Source organism: Carcharhinus amblyrhynchos, chromosome 26 (assembly GCF_965287045.1).
Source record: "Carcharhinus amblyrhynchos chromosome 26, sCarAmb.v2.hapA, whole genome shotgun sequence".
Lineage (NCBI taxonomy): Eukaryota > Metazoa > Chordata > Chondrichthyes > Carcharhiniformes > Carcharhinidae > Carcharhinus > Carcharhinus amblyrhynchos.
Window position 1 is genome coordinate 21,986,267 of NC_137349.1, and position 20,721 is coordinate 22,006,987.

At 39.5% G+C, this 20,721-nt stretch overlaps 1 protein-coding gene across 1 annotated transcript in view; it reads right to left on the reverse strand.

Moving 5' to 3' along the window:
* The window catches only part of LOC145358503 (protein unc-13 homolog A-like), a 367,395-nt gene that overhangs the window by 220,714 nt on the left and 125,960 nt on the right, over positions 1-20,721 (reverse strand). The window contains exons 4-5 of the mRNA XM_080212618.1: positions 16,743-16,860; positions 1,665-1,788 (exon numbers count right to left, since the gene is read on the reverse strand). Of these exons, the coding sequence (XP_080068744.1) occupies positions 1,665-1,788; positions 16,743-16,860 (242 nt within the window). The remainder of the gene's footprint in view (positions 1-1,664; positions 1,789-16,742; positions 16,861-20,721) is intronic.

The window sequence follows — 20,721 nt, forward strand, 5'->3', positions numbered from 1 at the left end:
TTCCTATCCCTATTTTGAGTGAGAGCCATTGTGAACACTCCTTATCCCTGGGTTTTTTGATGCAATAATAAACTAACCTTCTGAGTTAATCCTAACTAGTATTTGCTGTGGATTTAGAGTAAATGGGATCACAAAACTGAGGGGTTGCCACTGTCTATTATTTTTAAGAACTAATTCAAAACACTTTCTGCTTCTGGATACATAGAACAAGAACAATCAGTGCACTTTGTCTATCTCCCGTCCATAACATCAGCATCTGCAGTACTAGCATTCTTTAACTGTTGGCAAAGCACAACTCTTTCCAGAGTACACATTTTAGCTAAACATATACACATTAAATATTAACCTGAACAGGTAATGTCTGGCTTCAGTTCAGAGGGAAATACAGCCAATCTGGACACCTTCCATGGAGACCTACATGGCTATATCCTTCTCCCCTGCGACACCCCCCCCCCCCCAAAAAAATCAAAGGATAATGGGGATTGGGAAGACTATTGCTCAAAGGCCTTCAAGATACTATGCTACCCAAGGAAGTAAACCTCTATGAATACATACGAATCAGTGTACGACATGCAAGCATGGCCAAGTTGGAAAAAAAATGACATTTAGTCCATCATACCTCACTGTTCACAGGTTCAATGTGTTGAACATTTTTAATCTTCCAAATGAAACTACACCAATTTGCAATGGTTACCAGCAAAAAAAGTATGCAGAATTATGTAATTTCTACTTTTGTTTAAAATCATTCTTAAAACCAATTTTCTAAACAGAATAATTGATTTGCCATTGTTTCACAGCTGGTGACTCCAATTCTAATGTTTTCATTTTTTATTCAGCTATCACACTGGGAACCATCCACACAACAACATCAGCAAAATATATTGGATTTACTGTGTGTATCACTGAATTTCTTGCACAACAAAACATCCTATAACCTAGAATTGTACACAAGGGCAAAGACAAGATAACGTACAGCTTGGCAAATATTACACCCAGTAGAATAATATGAAACATTTCAAGGACTATGTATGCAGGTGCACCATGAGGAAAACCTAATCAAGGCTGATACTCCAGTCAAGTTTTAAAAGCTGCTGATTGTGCAAGAAGTGGTCATTTACTTGAGATTTCAAATCAAGCTTTTATTTACATGTTCAAGTGTTGTTATAAGTTTATGGTACTACATGGATGGATGGCAGGGCAGGGTGGTGAGGGCAGGAAATGCAGTTAGTACCTCTGTTGCCCTAGATAACATTCTTACCTTTATTCACAACTAAAATCATTAATATTTTTTAAAAAGACTACCCTTAGCAGTTAAGAGCAGTTTGGAGTTGGTTCCCCAATGAAGGAAGTTACATAACATAAAAAGTTGTAAAAGAAGCAAACAAGTGCAAAGTTGCAATTAAATAAATCACTTGATTTATTCAGTAAAATTATTAAATGATTTACGCAGATGATAAAAGTTATGGTAAGAATCATCAACATTTTTTATAATTTCCAACAATACCTAAAATACAAAGGATAACAAAGGATATGTTTATGGATTTTTTTTCAGTATGGTTTAATAAGCCAACCCCAATCCTTATAGTCATGTGAACACTGGTGATTATAAATGGACCCTAATGAAACAGAAAGGGAAAAAACCTCAAAGCTCAGCCAAAACCTACCAAGTGGTAACTCAAATCGAGTGTCCAACAAAATCCTGTGAAATGTTGGGTCTTTTGTTCCACAGATTTCATTATCTGTCATTATAACCTCTGAGTCAAGAGTCAGCCATTCACCAGGTCCCTCCTTCAAAGAGAAAGAGGAAAGAAAGTGATTGATACACAAGAAGATGAATAAACACAGAAAAGGAAGATATAGTTTAGTTTTGAATGAATGGAATATACAGTTTTGAAGTTAGAGAGCACATCGAAGAAGGAAGGATTGATAAATGGTTAAGTCAGTGGCATATTCATCACCAAAAATGGTGGTACAATATATTAAAAATCCAGGCAGCTGAGGATGCATTCCGTCTTCAAAACATGCAAATCAAGATGAAAGAAATAGTTTGAACTTAATCACCAATTCCACAAGTTCTTAGACAAACTTCCCTTTATAAAAACTCTTCAGCACGTGACTGAAAATGCCCAATGTCAACATCCGGAATCTTACGAAAAAATTACTTTCAACTTCTATACCTGGCTAATTTGCATTTTTTAAATTTATTAGTGTCACAAGTAGGCTTAAATTAACACTATGAAAATCACCAAGTCGCCACACTCCGGCACCTGTTTGGGTACACTGAGGGAGAATTTAACATGGTTAATGCACCTAACCAGTGCATCTTTCGGACTGTGGGAGGAAACCGGAACATCTGGAGGAAACCCATGCAGACAAAGGGAGAACATGCAGAATTCGCACAGACATTGACCCAAGCCAGGAATCAAACCCGGGTCCCTGGCACACTGAGATAGTAGTATTAGCCACTGTGCCACTGTACAGCCCAGACTTTATTTTTTAAAAATTGTAGAATTTTCACCATCGTCATGATGAGTGCACTAACCATCTAAACTAAACAAGCAATAATATATTTTAAATTTTGATTACTATTCAAATTCCGCCTTCACTGAGAGTGGAATTTTACCGGTAAGTCCACCCAAGTTTCGCATGATCCGGCCCGAGGCCAACGGAGAATGCCGTTCTCTGAACCGAGCCCACCCCCAGAATCAGGGCTGGCATGTCGGTAAAATTCCGGTCTACGTCTTAAATCGTCAGATTAATATTGATATCATGTGTCATTTATTAAAACAGTTGTAACAAGTAATTTTGATTAATTTTAAAACAAAATGATCTGGACACAAAAATGTAAGTGTCAGACCTGAAAGCAGTACATAAAGAACGATTCTTAGTAACAATGACTAAGCAATAGAAAGGACATGAGTAACTTGGACTTTTAAACATAAGAACATAAGAAATAGGAGGAGTAGGCCATCTAGCCCCTCGAGCCTGCCCCGCCATTCAATAAGATCATGGCTGATCTGTCGTGTCTCAGTTCCACATTCCCGCCCTCTCCCCATAATCCTTAATCCCCTTGCCTATCAAAAACCTATCAACCCGCGTCTTAAAAATATTTAACGAGGCAGCCTCCACCACTTCAACGGGCAGAGAATTCCAAAGATTCACCACCCATCAGAAGAAGACGACTAACGAGGAACAATAAAGCCCTCTATAATAGCAAGTGATGTTGAAAAAGTAAATACAGAATATTGTACCAAATTAAGTAGTGATATTAAGATTTAAGAATTTAAGCTAGGTGAAAGATAAATTCATCTGATTTCAAGAAGTCCTTCAGACAACCAATTTTATAAAATGAAATGAACATTCTTTGTTATAGCAGAAGGGAAAGGACATGGAGTGATCTGAAAAAAAAACACAAGGTACTGAGCTGAGGAAGATATTGCAATTTTCTGAATGGAGAAACTCTACATAGCCAAATGACCCTTCTTCCAATGGAATGGTACTTAAAAGTATTATCTATGACATTTTATTCTTTACTACATTTTATTCTCTACTTTAAGTAATATGCAATCGGAAATAAAATAATGTAACACCAAAGCCTATAAGTTCAGCTCAAACATCACAAACAGTCTGCAAACCTTCATACATGGCAGGTAGGAAGTTCACATACATTTCCATCTTACAATGCCATATGGGCAAAGGAAAATAGGCACCTTTTGCCCACATGTAGGTTGGCTGCATATGCAATAAGGTGCTAAAACTTGTTTGAGGCTTCCTCTCATAAACTAGCTTGCCCTGAGGCAGTCATGCAGTACAACTGCACGCAGTAAAGTCAGACATGTGATCAACTGTGACCCGAAAGACAAGTGTTGACATTTATTTATCATGAATGCAGAGACAGAAAGACCAGGATTGTTCGTCCTGATATTACAATCACGTCATCTGCATCCTCTGATTCCACGTCAACTTCATTCTACTGAGACACAAGGTCTAATATTCCTGAATTAAAAACATCATGCACTTGAAAGATGGTCTAACTGAAAACTTTAAATGGTGAAACTAGAGAAAATTTGTAGGAGCTACTCTTTACTTTGGACTTAATGCACTGGCTTGTAATCACAATAATGAATATTACTAAATTCAGTTGATATTGCTGAAAACAAACTGCTGAAGAAATTCACCAACTTGCACTGTTCAGGATAAATCATAAGATTATCAAATTTTGAGAAAACAACTTATGCTGCATGAGAAGAGGGTTGGTTGGATTGATTGGCAAATGGACTCTGATTGGTAAGGGCATTGCCATGCAGAATGCACCAGGGAACAGTTTTATCTGCAAGTCTGACAAAGGGGTTGGAATGCTTAACTTTGACAAGCCTGACTATGTCAACAAAGTGCATGACATTCTTTATGACAGATTCAAATGCATATCCATTGGGCTTGCCACTAAGCATGACCGCACAGCCCTGCTTGGAAAGTTTATTAGTCACAAGTAGGCTCACATTAAGACTGCATCAATGCTAATGTGAAAATCCCCTAGTCCCCACAGTTATGTTAGGATCCACTAAGGGAGAATTTAGCACAGCCAATGTACCTAACCAGCACGTCTTTCATAATTTGGGGTGAAACTGAAGCACCTAGAGGAAACCCATGCAGACACAGGGAGAACGTGCAGACTCCATACAGACAGTGACCCAAGCCTGGAATCAAATACTGCCGTGAGGCAATATTAACCACTATGCCACCCAATATGAATTGGCTCTAGCGTTGAGTAAGTTGATACAACCAGCTGTGAGCAATTTTTCCAAACGGTGAAGGATTCCTTCAACTTCGTGAAGAGAACTTGCACACCAACAGCAGTGCCATATCCATATGCTTGTTCAATATTGCTAGCCTACTCACTGATGCACTACTCAAGGAAGCCATAGGCATTTGTACCACATCATTATATCATCATTTGAATCTGTAATCATTAAACTTATGAACTCACACAACTGAGTTCAGTTTTAGCAATAAATCTGCTAATGGATTCTCTACTACTTTCTACCAGAAGCCCATCTTCATTGATCAACACACACATTGGGACTTTTGCAGTTCCATGTCCTACAGATTAGCCTAATCAGCAATGCAAAATCAAAAATCTTTTACAGTTTTATCCAACCATATAGGCCAAACATTAAACAGCTTCTCCAAAACAAAACCTAAATATTAGAATATCAGCTTTTTTGACACAGGGAAAATCAACTAATTCATTAATAGGAATGTTTTGGCTAAACTTGATGTAATCTGAACTACTATCCTTGACTACTCACAAACTTAAAGCAAAGGTATCCAACGAAAATGATACATAAAATTCACCAGTCAATAATTTCCTATTTATTCAATAGATTCCAATTTTTCTGTCTCATTTCTAGCAGATCCTTTCAAACATTGGATAAAAGCAAATTACTGCATATGCTAGAATCTGAAACCAAAAGACAAAATGCTGGAAAATCTCAGCAGGTCTGGCATCTGTAAGGAGAGACAAAAGCTGACATTTCGAGTCCAGACTACCCTTTGTCAAAGCTCAGAGCTTTGATCAATTGGGTAAGTGGGCTGACAAATGCGAGGTGATGCATTTTGTTAGATTGATCCAGGGCAGGACTTACTCAGTTAATGACAGGGCACAGGGGAGAATTACAGAACAAAGAGATCTAGGGGTGCATGTTCATAGCTTCTTGAAAGTGGAGTCACAAGTGGACAGAGTGATGAAGGCGGCATTCGGCATGCTTGGTTTCATCGGTCAGAACATTGAATACAAGAGTTGCGACATCTTGTTGAAGTTGTACAAGACATTGGTAAGGCCCACTTGGAATACTGTGTGCAGTTCTGGTCACCCTATTATAGAAAGGATATTATTAAACTAGAAAGAGTGCAGTAAAGATTTACTAAGATGCTACTGGGACTTGATGGTTTCAGTTATAAAGAAAGGTTGGCTAGACTGAGGCTTTTTTCTCTGAAGCGTAGGAGGCTGAGAGGTGATCTTTTAGAGGTCTATAAAATGAGGGGCATAGATCAGCTAGCTAATCAATATCTTTTCCCAAAAGGTAGGGGAGTCTAAAACTAGAGGGCATAGGTTTAAAGCAAGAGGGGAGAGTAGAAAAGTGTCCAGAGGGGCAATTTTTGACAGAGGTTGGTGAGTGTCTGGAACAAGCTGTCAGAGCTAGTAGTAGAGACGGATATAATTTTGTCTTTTAAAAAGCATTTAGATAGTTACATGGATAAGATGGGTATAGAGGGATACGGGCCAAATGCAGGCAATTGGGGTTAGCTTAGGGTCTTAAAAAAAAAAGGGCAGCATGGACAAGCTGGACCAAAGGGCATGTTTCCATGCTGTAAACCTCTATGACTATGACTCCATGACTCTTGACTGGAAACCCACATCCTACCTGTGTAAACTCGGTCATCAAAAACTCTGCTTTGTGTATTAAGTCACAGTGACTCCAGTTCCCTCATCACCCCGATGCTTGTTGATTTTCAGTGGCTCCTGGTCAAGCAATGTTTTGATTTTAAAATTCTCATTTTATTTTTCAAATTCCTCCAAAGACTTGCCCTTCCTTACCTCTGCAATTTCCTCCAATCCCATATTCCTCCAAGATATCTGCATTCCTCTAATTCTGCTCTGTTGTGCATTCACAATCATAATTGTTCTACCATTGGGAGCCCTGTCTAAGCCCCAAACTCTGGCACCTCCTCACTAAGCTTATCCGCCTCTCAACCTCATTTTCTTCCTTTAAGGTGTATTGTGAAGCTTACCTATTTGACCAAGCTTTTGGCCATCTTACTCAATATCCCCTTACATGCCTCAATGTTGTACTTTCTTTCATAATTCTTCTGTGAAGCAGTTTGAGACATTTCATTGTATTAAAGCTGCTCTGTTGTGCAATTCATGGCTGACCAGCCCACTGCCTCCTCACCCACCCTCAGCCAGATTCCCATTAAAATGGGAGATGCGCAGTTGCCAAAATCAGCTTGCAAGTAAGCCAATTGACCCAAATATTATGGTGCCCATGCCATAACATGATTGGCATAGACAGGTTGGCAGGATTGTTAAAAGGCAGAAGGAAAGGGGTTAGTATTTCAGGGGATGTCCTGTGTGCATCAGGGGAAACCCCTCTCACGTTTGCACCCAATACGGAGTTCTGATGCTGCTGGCAGCTCTTGCTGACGGGATTTCCTTCTACTGAGAGGCAGAAGTCTCATTCTCACCTCGTTCAGGCAGGGTGTATTATTGCATTGTCTAACGTCAGCTGGTCTGGGACCAACATTTTTCTCAGCCGTGGAATGAAGGTAGGAAGTAAGCCCCCACCTCAGTAAAATTTAGTCCAAGTTGTTCCTATACATCATGAGCAGTTGCCCAATAAAAGTGAAAAATTTCCCAAATATGTCCTGCCCACAAAAAAAAGGACAAACTTAATTCAACCAATTAACATCCCATCAGTTTGCTCTCAATCATTAGCAAAGTGATGGAAAGTGTCACCAACAGTGTTATTGAACAGCACTTAATCAACAATAAACTGCACAGTGATGTTCATTTTTGACCACGCAGCTCCAGATCTCATTACTTGGTCCAACCATGGATAAATGTGCTGATTTCCAGAGATGAGGCAAGACTGACTGCCCCTGATATCAAGACTACATTTAACCAATATGGGAGCAAGGTGCCTTAGAAAACTGGAAGTTAGTGTAATTAGAAGGAAAGTTCTTCACTGGCTGAAATTACACCAAGCAGGAAGGAAAATAGTTATGGCTGTTGGCTGCCCCAGGACATTACTGCAGGTTTTCTTCAGAGCAGTATCCTTGGCCCAGCCATTTTCAGCTGCTTTATCAATGACCTTTGTTCCATCGGAAGTTCGGAAGTAGTGAGATCAAGACATGTTGAGGTAGATAGCTTTCTGCTGAGCATGGGATACATTGTATAAATGGGCCCAAGGCAGGGCTGTCTTGTGATTAAGGAATTGATAGAATGTGCAAAGTTAATTCATCCTCATCTTGATGTCGCAGTTGGATCAGATCACTTATGTTTGTAACAATAAAACCATCCTTAAGAATGAGAGAATAACCATAATAACAAAAGGGTGAGAGGAGATTGAGAAGAACCAAGTGCACTTTGCTGTCTCCATATCGTCATGCAAGTATACCTAAAATAATTGTTTTTAAGATCGTTCAGCTTAAGCTTCAGTGATGTCACTGGTGGGTGGAGATAAGCTGTGGCAGTCAGGCGACAGGGCTTTTTCCATTTCGGCTTTCAATTTTGTTTTTGGCAGTCAGGTGATAGGATTTTTTTTCCTTTAGATCATAAGACACAGGAGCAAAATTAGGCCAGTCGGCCCATCGAGTCTACTCTGCCATTCAATCATGGCTGATATTTTTCACATCCCCATTCTCCTGATCGCCTTATTAATCAAGAACCTATCTATTTCTATTGTAAAGACACTCAATGATCTGGCTTCCACAACCTTCTGTGGCAAAGAGTTCCACAGATTCACTACTCCCTGGCTGAAGAAATTCCTCCTCATCTCTCTTTAAAGGATCGCCCCTTTAGCCTGAGGTTGTGCCCTCTGGTTCTAGTTTTTCCTACTTGTAGAAACATCCTCCCCACATCCACTCTTTCCAGGCCTCACAATATCCTTGTAAGTTTCAATAAGATCCCCCTCATCCTTCTAAAGTCCAATGAGTACAGACCCAAGGTCCTCAATTGTTCATAAGAACATAAGAAATAGGAGCAGGAGTAGGCCATCTAGCCCTTCGAGCCTGCCCCGCCATTCAATAAGATCATGGCTGATCTGTCGTGGCTCAGTTCCACATTCCCGCCCTCTCCCCATAACCCTTAATCCCCTCTCTTATCAAAAACCCATCAACCCGCGTCTTAAAAATATTTAGCGAGGTAGCCTCCACCACTTCAACGGGCAGAGAATTCCAGAGATTCACCACCCTTTGAGTGAAGAAGTTCCTCCTCAACTCCGTTCTAAACCAACCCCCCTTTATCTTGAGGTTGTGCCCCCTAGTCCTACTGTCCTTTCTGAGCGGGAAGAGTCTCTCCACCTCTATCCTATCCATCCCATTCATCATCTTATACGTCTCAATGAGATCTCCCCTCATTCTTCTAAACTCTAACGAGTACAAGCCTAATTTATTCAGCCTCTCCTCATAGCTCAACCCCCTCAACTCCGGCATCAGCCTAGTAAACCTCCTCTGCACTCCCTCCAAGGCCAAAATATCCTTGAATAAGTACGGCGACCAAAACTGCACACAGTACTCCAGCTGCGGCCTCACCAATGCCCTATAAAGCCGCAGCAAGACCTCCCTACTTTTATATTCAATCCCCTTCGCTATGAAGGCCAACATCCCATTCGCCTTCCTGACCACCTGCTGCGCCTGCAAGCTGGGTTTTTGCGACTCATGCACAAGGACTCCGAGGTCCCTCTGCACCGTCGCCTGCTGCAGTTTTTCGCCTCGTAAGTAATAGTCCTTCCTACCATTATTCCTACCAAAGTGGACCACCTCACACTTGCCAACATTAAATTCCATTTGCCATTTCCTGGCCCTTTCGCCCAGCCTATCTAGATCCTTCTGTAGACTCTCCACACCCTCCGCACAATGTGCCGTTCCACCAATCTTGGTGTCATCAGCAAATTTCGACACCCTACACTCGGTTCCCTCCTCCAGATCATCTATATAAATGGTAAATAGCTGAGGCCCCAGCACCGACCCCTGGGGCACTCCACTAGTTACCATCCGCCAATCCGAATAGCACCCATTGACCCCCACTCTCTGCCCCCTATTTGACAACCAATCCTCTATCCACGCTAACACCCTACTCCCAACTCCATGTCCCCGGACCTTCTGCAATAACCTCTTGTGAGGTACCTTGTCAAACGCCTTCTGAAAATCAAGACAGACCACATCCACCGGCTCTCCTCTATCCACCGCCCTAGACACATCCTCATAGAACTCCAGTAAATTTGTCAGACACGACTTCCCTTTAACGAAACTGTGCTGCGTCTGCTCTATCAAGCAATTCCTATCAAGATGCCTCGCTATTTCCTCCTTGATGACGGATTCTAACATTTTACCTACAACAGACATTAAACTAACTGGCCTATAATTCCCTGCCTTTTGCCTGGCACCCTTCTTAAACAACGGCGTAACATTAGCCGTTTTCCAATCTTCCGGCACTTCCCCGGAATCCAGCGACGTCTGGAAAATAACCACCAAGGCATCCACTATCACCTCCACCATTTCTTTCAGAACCCTCGGATGCATTCCATCCGGTCCTGGCGACTTGTCCACAATCAGCCCCTCCAGTCTGTCGAGCACCGCCTCTCTAGTAACAGTAATGTCATTAAGACCCTCCAGTCCTACCACCTTTCCATCTCTAACACCCGGCAAATTATTCACGTCCTCCTCCGTGAAGACAGAAACAAAAAAGTTATTCAAGACCTCAGCCATATCCCCATCCCCTACCACTAAGTCCCCCTTCTCATCCTCTAAGGGACCAACGTTCACCCTAGCCAGCCTCTTCCTGTTCCTCATACAACAAGCTCTTCATTCCAGGGATCATTCTTGTGAACTTCCTCTGGACCCTTTCCAAGGCCAGCACACGCTTCCTTAGATATGGGGCCCAAAACTGCTCACAATACTCCAAATGGGGTCTGACCAGAGCCTTATATGACCTCAGAAGTGCATCTCTTTTGTATTCTAGCCCTCTCAACATAAATGCTTTAGGCTTTTAGTTTAGTTTTGGGAAGCAGTTTAGCAACAAGCTAAGTAGTAGTCTCTTTCTTTCCTTGATTTTTCCTCTTTGTTTGGTTTTGACTTAAAGAAGCTGTATATTTGGAAACAGATTCAACTACAACCTCTTCTGAGTTTCTTCATAAGGGATTTTCAGCATTCAACCCAGGAGATTGGATACCTGTAACAAGTGGGCATTAACTTATGCTGCATTGTGTTTATTTGGAGCGTTTTGTCTGTTGGATGTTGGCTTTGGTTAGAACATAAAAGAACATAAGAACATAAGAAATAGGAGCAGGAGTAGGCCATCTAGCCCTTCGAGCCTGCCCTGCCATTCAATAAGATCATGGCTGATCTGTTGTGGCTCAGTTCCACATTCCCGCCCTCTCCCCATAACCCTTAATCCCCTCGCTTATCAAAAACCCATCAACCCGCATCTTAAAAATATTTAGCGAGGCAGCCTCCACCACTTCAACGGGCAGAGAATTCCAGAGATTCACCACCCTTTGAGTGAAGAAGTTCCTCCTCAACTCCGTTCTAAACCGTCCCCCCCTTTATCTTGAGGCTGTGCCCCCTAGTCCTACTGTCCTTTCTGAGCGGAAAGAGTCTCTCCACCTCTATCCTATCCATCCCATTCATCATCTTATATGTCTCAATGAGACCTCCCCTCATTCTTCTAAACTCTAACGAGTACAAGCCTAGTTTATTCAGCCTCTCCTCATAGCTCAACCCCCTCAACTCCGGTATCAGCCTAGTAAACCTCCTCTGCACTCCCTCCAAGGCCAAAATTTCCTTGCGTAAGTACAGCGACCAAAACTGCACACAGTACTCCAGTACACATTAGAGATATTTCCTTAAGAATTACATATTATCGTGATTGTTGTGTTTCTTTTTGGAATGAAGAGTTCTTGCTAAGTGTCTCACTGTACATGTCAACAATATTCTTAATTAAACTTTATTTTTGAAAAGTGCTCCTCGTGGGTCAGTTGAAACACACGAAGTGAAACCTCTCATGCTCATTCTAGCCAAATTCAATGTAAGATGTTACAGGTCAGGTGAGCTTCATAGAACACCTTGAAGTATCCAACCTGACTTGTAACAACATTTTTATTTTGCTGCATCTTGGTGGCATCATGCTACAATTTTTCAGTAAATTGCATGAAATGTAGAGATCAACGGTAGAATTATATAAGTGCTCAGAGTGAAACATAGTATACTATATACAAACTAGAATGTGGAGTCTGTTGTATCTAAATATTCATATTGGATAGTGTAATATCAGCTTGTACTGGAATTATGAAGTATGATGTTTCAATTAAGACCTATTTCTGTGTTGATGTGACTGACACGTGCATGCTCCAATATTTAAAGTAACAAAATGACTTGGAACAAGAAAACAGTCTAAATATGTTCTTGCTTGTAAAAAAAATTCAAATGTTTGTCAAATACGTTATGTTTCAACACTCACGTAAGTACTTTAAGAATTCCAATTAATATCTGCTGTCGACTGGCAACAGCTGGAACTCAGTTTGATATTAGAACATAAGAACATAAGAAATAGGAGCAGGAGTAGGCCATCTAGCCCTTCGAGCCTGCCCCGCCATTCAATAAGATCATGGCTGATCTGTTGTGGCTCAGTTCCACTTTCCCGCCCTCTCCCCATAACCCTTAATCCCCTCTCTTATCAAGAACCCATCAACCCGCTTCTTAAAAATATTTAGCGAGGCAGCCTCCACCACTTCAACGGGCAGAGAATTCCAGAGATTCACCACCCTTTGAGTGAAGAAGTTCCTCCTCAACTCCGTTCTAAACCGCCTCCCCTTTATCTTGAGGCTTATTCTTAGCAGAGCATTGGGGTTGGGGAGAAGCTTTAGTGACATTACATCTGGCAAGTGGTTTCAGTTTCTCCAGAATAAAATGAAAAAAGAAATCAGCAAACATTCCTGTTTTTGTCTGCACAGAAGTAGTCTCTGTCCAAGTTCAATATAATAAAAGGAACAAAAGGAGTATTACTGTTGTAGAATAGGTTCAGATTTTAAGAAATTAGCTTTAAGAATGCTATAAAAACACATTCTACCCTTGCAAACAAGTTCTTTCTATGAGGAGCCCTGTAGATAATCATCTAATTTTTATTTGTCAGTTGTAAAAAAAACTTAAATCCGTGAAAAATTAACTCCTGAGTGGCGCAACTCTTAATAAATAATACAATTTTTATAGTGGTTAAGTTGAGTTGAATCTTTGTTTAACATAAGAGGGCATTTAAATAATTGTTCTTTTACATCTAAGTTACATCTTTTAAAACTAAATGTTTTTAATAATTGCACTGTTAAATCTTAATTGCATCTTTTAAAGCTAAATGTTTTGAAATTGGATTGAAATGATCACTCAGATTTTACATTCAATGGCGAAGGAACGATATCTGACGTTCACTTTGTTGACCTCTGCCTGTGAAGTTTGTTCATACTTTTCAGTGTTGACTAACTCTAATCTGTTACCTGTTAGCAGGTCAAGAAACAGTGAGATGTTTTCACCATTGTGCAAAATCCTCAGAGATACACAGAGCCTTAAGAAGGAAATATAAATCAGATTTGGAAAGAAACAGGGGGTTGAGAGAGATGAAGGGAGAAATAAAAGAAAGGCAGGATAATTAAATGATTTTTTTTAAATCTCAAACACTAACTAATTTCTGAAGGAATAAGATTCTGTGATTGTGAAGTTAAATTTTAAGGAATGGAGAGTTTGTTTGGCAATAACTGTTACCTACCACAACTTCTGAATGTATTAACACTAACTTTGTATGCACACTTTAGTAATTTGTGGGTCAATACCCAAAGTTATACCATTTCAAGTATTTCAGTGCACAGTCTATTATCAAGATTGTCTCATTGCAGGCAGCAATTTTCAGGTTTAAGCGCACATGTACATAATCCATAAATTGATGTCTGATTTACTCCATAATAATGGCGAATGATTAGCATTACCACTGTTATTAACACAAAACTGTACCTACAGTATCTTAAATTGGCAGTAACAGAATGAAAAAAAGTGAGGAGGACACACTGAAAGACCTTGAGATTATGAAAATCAGTGAAAAAAAGAGATATAAAGATAAATAGGAAAATCAGTGCATGTTGCATGAGAAAGAGGGGCACGAACTGAAAATGAAACATCAATACCATCAGATGGGAGTTTAGGGAGGAATGTAGGCTCAGTTTTGGCCTTCCAAATACAAACATGCAATTTTTTTGAAAGCTACAATCTAACCCCAACCCACTGACATTTTTTCTTTAATGGAGGCAGTAGGAAATTGGGCTTCCAATCTACTGCTCAGTTGCCGATTGGTCATTTGAATCTTAGAAGACAGATACATGCCTCAGAATTGTCCGTAAACCAAGGCAACCAGCTTCCACGGGCCTTCGATATCCACTCACTAAAAGATTACTGGTTAGAGGAGATAAGTGAGTTTTCACGAAACTGCTGGATCCAGTTTACTTGCTCCAGCTACACCACAGCCTAACCATTCTGATCTCTCTTGTCAATCCCCAATTCAAGATCTTTCCAATCCCACTTTTCCACACACACATCTCCGACCCCCATTCAATTTCTCATGCCAATATTCCTTCCCAAACCCAAGACTCCCATCTCATTCAACACCAGTTTGACAATCTCCCCACCCACCCAGCGGCCTCTAAACTTTACGTCTTTTTTCTCTCTAGCTGCATAATGTTGAAGGCAGTCAACCCAATAATCAGCCAGCCAAACTCCAAATCTGCTGGTTGTAGCCGTAAATCAGAGATATAATGCATTAATTGTGGCCTGCCATCAAATTCAGCAAGACCTGAGGAGCAACCCTTTCTTCCAGCTTTCCCAACCTCAAAATGTGAAGAGAGGTTATATCAAGATGTGGTCAAAGAAATATTTTTTTTAAAAATCAGCCCATTGTGTCCACACAGTCACAAAGTGCTGCCCAGCCTAATCCCATCTTCTTGCCCAAGGTCTGTAGCCCTGGTGATACAAGAAAAAAACATCATCACTAATCAACCATCAGCAAAATAAATTAATACACTGGAAGCATTATTGATTAATGGTCCCTTTCACAAGCAGTGTATTGTTTATAAATTACTGATATTGTGGTTATATCATATCATTAATTATCCTGAAAAATTAAAGAAATAATAAATCTATATAAACATTACTAATAGTCTGTATGAACATGCTTCTGTCAGTTCCCAACATGTTAACATATAATTGAAACACTGCCAAATTTAGTAACAATAGGTACTGGCAATGAGAAAATATTCCATCCCCATGTAATGCATAACTTTTTAAATAATTAACTTTAATTTTAACAAAGTTTCAGCAACAAATAGTGAAATTCAACAACATTATTTTTAAATACAAAGTTGCTTGGCAGATCTCCCGGAACAAAATATATCAAATTAATGTTTAAATAGGATACATTCTACATACAGAACATCATATCTATAGCATATGTATGAAGCAAAGGATTATGTTAAATTCCTAGGAAAGATGCAATCAGTTTTCCTTTCAACAAATTGAAAACAGATGAACAAGTCTTTCAAAGTAGATTTTCTCTGATATGTATGTACAGTTTTAGATTCTGATAACGCAAGTTCTAAAATATCACCAATCAATGCAGTATTTCAAATCAGTAAGTGGTATTTCCATCACTAAAGTCAATTCATTCTATGACTAAAATTGCTAAGAGTAGTTTTTTTGATTGATAGAATGGTAATTTAGTTCCTGACACTGTTAGAAATCAGTACAGTTGCATTTACAGCTATGAAATTATAATGAGCGAGTAAAAATTTGGTAAATGGAGTATAATGTGAGAAGATCTGAATTTATCCACTGGCGAAAAGAATAGAAAAGCAGATTTCTTAAAGGGAGAGAGATTGCAGAACCTTTGAGTTACAGAGGGATTTGGGTACATGAATTGCAAAAAGTTAGTATGCAGGTACTGCAAGTGATAAGAAAGCAAATGGAATGTTGTCATTTACTGCAAGGGGAATGGAATATTAAGGTTTTGTTACAATTGTACAGTGCATTGGTGAGACCATATCTAGGATACAGCATACAGTTTTGGCTTCCTTATTTAATGATGGATTTAAATGCTTCAAAAACTGTTCAGAGAAAGTTAATTCAGCTGATACCTGGGATAACAGAGTGATCTTATAAGGGAAGGCTGGCCAGGCTCAATCTGTATCCATTGGGGTTCAGGAGAATGAGAGGTCTCTCATTTCGGATGGAGATGGAGGAAAAATTATTTCTCTCAGAGGATTGTGAAGCTTCGGAACGTTCTTTCCCAAAGAGCGGTGGAAACAGAGTAATTGAATATTATTAAGGCAGACTAAATAGATTCCTGACTAAAAGGGAGGTTACTGGGGTAGGCAGAAATGTGGAGTTGAGACCACAATCAGATCAGCCATGATCTTTTGAATGGCAGAGCAGGCTCAAGGGCCAAATGGCCTACTCCTTTTCACTCATACCTTTGTACGTAACATTATAAAATAATTTAATTTTTACCACATGCTAAGTAATTGCATTCTCAATCCAAACTAAGATGGAGTCTTCCTCCATTTTTGTTTTTATTTGTTCATGTGATATGGGCATTGCTTATTGCCCATCCCTAATTGCCCCTGAAAAGATGGTGGTGAGCTGCCTTCTTGAACCACTTCAGTCCATGTATGTAAGAACATCCTCAGTGCTGTTGGGAGGGAGTTTCAGGATTTAGACCCAGTAACAATGAAACATAGGATGGTGCGTGACTTGGAGGGGAGCTTGCAGGTGATGGTGCTAAAGTCAAGTTATCACCTAAGTTGGCTTTACAATACAATTTTAGCATTAGTATGAAGCAAAATGGCTTTAGGTGATCTTATTATCCCATCTAGAAAAATCAGTCAAGGACATCAGGATAACAACTAAATATAAATTACAAACTAACAGCTTACCTCATTTGATTGCCTTATGCTTCTTAAAGGGATCCACACTGTACCAACCATCGTGTCCCAGATCAATCCTTTGTTCCACACTTCCACAGTTAAACCAAGGTCTAAACGGTTGATTTCACTGAGGAATAACAAATAAATTGGTCACTTACAACCACTGGAAAATTTATATATACACATCATATAAAAATACAATTGGATTAATATCCCAAGAGTGGGCTGACCTGATAGATCACATAACAAAGCTAAGTGAATATAGCCAGTGCCAAAACAGAGATATGCAAAACATTTTTTCATGTACAGTAACTTCTTCATTCGATAAATGTAAAAAAATTACCAAATAAAATAGAATCATAGGACTATATTTACAATAAAAGTAAATCATTCAGCCTTTTGTATCTGTGCTATTGTTGTGCTAGAGCAACCCAAAAATAGCACACAGGTTTTCATTTCGCTGCATATTCTTGTATCATCTGTTACTTCAAGCATATGTACATTTATGAAAACTGCAACAATCTCTCCCTCAAGTATCCCTCCATTATAATATTCTATGCACCAAATAACTATTTCTAATTTATTTTAATATGTCTCTGCCATGTCATTGTTCCCCAATTGAAAAGAAAAGGCTGTTACCTATTTACCTCATTAAAATCCTTAATGATTTCAATAACCCCATTTGTCCCAGTTGCAATTGTTTCAATAACTAAAAAGCTCTCCTTGTAATTATAGGTTCATATCCTGGTGTCAAACTTAAGAATCCGTGTGTTTGTCAATGGCCTTAATATCCTTTCTGCAATGGGATTTTCACTTTAGTCTTTCAGAACTTGTTTGACATGCATTCTCATTCTTGCTGCAGGAAGACAAGCATCATGGTTCCGGTTTCTCAAAAGCTGAGGCCGGCTGAGTTGAATGATGACTGACCAATTGTCCTTACATTGATGGGCATTTTGAGCACATTAGCACATTGTGTGGAATTTTCTTGTCTCATCCATCACAGGAATTGTAGCGGGAGCGACGGGACCAAACAAACATCTGTTGACCTCAGGTGGAATTTTCCAATCTTGGGACGAATGCGGCCAGAAAATCCTGCCAATTGTTTCAAAGCGTCTTTTAGATTTTTGTTTCACATCGTGATCAGTTCAGTTTGCCTATCAACTTCATAAGGCACTGGATGATGCTGTTCTGAATATGGTCCATTTAATCGCACACACGTGGTTAGATTAGGTAACTACACTTGCGTGACTTCTGTTGTCTTCTCTTTAGCTTTTAACACTATAAAACCATTAAAGTTTATTGAGAAATTTTAAAACTTTGATATCAAACCTACTCTCTCACTACGAATCAGTGATTTTCTTCACATGAGGAACCAACATGTATTAATTTCTGGGATTTACTTAGATCCAATTACTAAAAATATATTTTTATTGAAGATTTTTCCCATTTTCACATGTGGGCAGCAGAGTGGCACAGTGATTAACATTGCTGCCTCACAGCACCAGGGATGCACATTCAATTCCTGGCTTTGGTCATTGCCTATGCAGAGCCTACATGTTCTCTCTGGTCTGCATGGGTTTCCTCAGGTCTTCTGGTTACCCCCCCCCAAAGTCTGAAAGAAGTGCTGGTTAAGTGCTTTGGCCACACTAAATTCTCTCTGTGACCTGAATAGACGCCGGAATATGGCAACTAGGGGATTTTCACAGCAACTTCATTGCAGTGCTAATGTAAGCCTACTTGTGACACTAATAATTAAATAAACAACATAAACTGAAAAGGTTAATAGTCACACAAGCTGCTAAATTCAGTCACACAGGGAAAACTATGAGAAAACCATAGCTCTTGATTAAAACAGACCCAAATAAAAGTTAAGGACAATAAAATTCCTCGTTACAAGAAGGCCTCAGTCAAACAGTTTACACTAGGCCTCCATTTAATTATGCAGAGCTGCAGCTTTTTAGTATCTGTTCTAACGAGGGACAATAAACATGCGAGAACATGAGGGGTTGATATGCCACTAGTTAGAAATATAGCTATCATAATCACGTCTGGAAGGCAGTAGATACCCACAGCAACAGTGCACTGTCAGCATTGGACCAGACAATCCCCCCAGTGTGAACAGCCGTAAGTTCTGGCCCTTGGGTTTTTTTTTATTTTAGCTGAACCCTTAGCCATTAGAACTAGGAGGCTACAAAATGAACAGCTTCTCAGCTCTGCCAGAAGCAGTACCATAACAATGGAGTAATGGGCAAGGGATCAAATCCAGAGAAACAGAAGGCCAGTTACTCTCAGAAACCAGGGAATTAAAAGAGAGGTCCCAGGAAACTGAAGTTGAAGGGGCACAGGAACTGAACAGAGTACTGTTCACTGAAGTTAAGGATAGAACTGAAAAGTACAGACCTGGTGAAGTTGGCTAACAAGAAGCCAGAGATCTAAAGTAGTCATAAGGTTGGTGATATCTTGCTACAGCCTGTGAAATAATTTGTAGTTGGATCCCTGAGCAATTGTGTAAAAGTTTAAAAGCTTGTGTCTATTCAAAACAAAGGAATACTGAAAGGAGAGTTGGAAATCCTGGAAGTGGATTCCTGGTGGGAATACCTGAGGGAAAACATGGTTTAAAGAACATTTTAAGGCATATCTTTGAGAATGGAGGTTAGAAATACTCATAGGGAAACCAGGATCTAATGAGTTCAGTTGACTCATCTGGGGAGATTTGAGGAGAAATTCACAGAAGTTTGATAGGGTGACATCTGCCCTTGGTTTGAGAATGGGATGTATCTGATGACTGTTAGCCTGTTGGGCTACAAGGACTGTGTACTTACTGAGAATATTATAGCACAAGATATATTTGGTAATCGGTCTTATCTTTAAAATGGGTGTGCATGTGTGAAGGTAAGTGGGAAGGAGTTTTGCATCAACTGTTTTTTGGGTCAAGCAGTTCAAACCAGGTCAGGCTGTTGAGGGCATGTTTTGCAAATAGGAATTTCTAAGGGCGGTTTTGAAGGAGACAGAGGCAATTAAGTCAGGAATGTCTTTGGCACTGTTTCAGATCCGTCAATGTTATTATGTCAGAGGTGTGACAGAAGCCCTGTTTATGCATATAAGTGGGGTTCCCATCACACTTCAGTTAAGTGTTTCTGGAGGAGTGAAAGCAGCTTCAACGAATTTTCCAGCTATACCATTATATCAAAGATGTCAAAGAGAAGAGACAGTCAGGTGATAGCTTAAATAAAGTCTAGTTTCTGGACATCGCAGGTTTTCAGATAACCAGATTTGAGACACTGTACTTGAATTATTCATTTATATGTCATCTTTTTAAACAAACGAGTAATGTGTCTATAATGAATTTCTAAATGGACAATAAAGTAAAATGGAATTGAACTGAATATTTAGGCTTACCCTGAAAAATTGCCTTGAACATATCCCCTATAGCTTATTTGCTCTTATAAAGTGTGGCCTTAAAAATGTTAAATGCTATAGGTTTTGTGTATGGTTTCATATGAGTACTTGCACATTCAAGGAATTATATACTTGAATCCTAAGGTAATCATTCATTCACAGCCTTCAGCATCTTTCAATTCAGTGAATATGCCATCACTTGCTCATCTTCACAAATTGCATTTTCTCAAATACTTTTCTTCATTAAATCACATCTGCCACCTTGATGGCAGCTTCAATGAATTTGTTCTTGTATTCCTTTGTAATTTGGTCTCACTGGAGCAAATCAGTATAGTACATACTGAGACACTTCCCTCCAGTAATTTGAAAATGATGCAGTCTACATAATTAGATATTTGAGAAATTATCAACACTGTATGCGTATGAATCAAAAATGTTTGAAAATTAAAAAGGAACACAGTAACAACTGGAATTTATATTTTTTTCAGCTAACTTGGGCGCAGATGATTTTTGCATAATAAAATGTCCCAAGCTACTTCAAAGGCATTATAAAACAAAATATGAGACAAAATCCCATAATATAATGTTA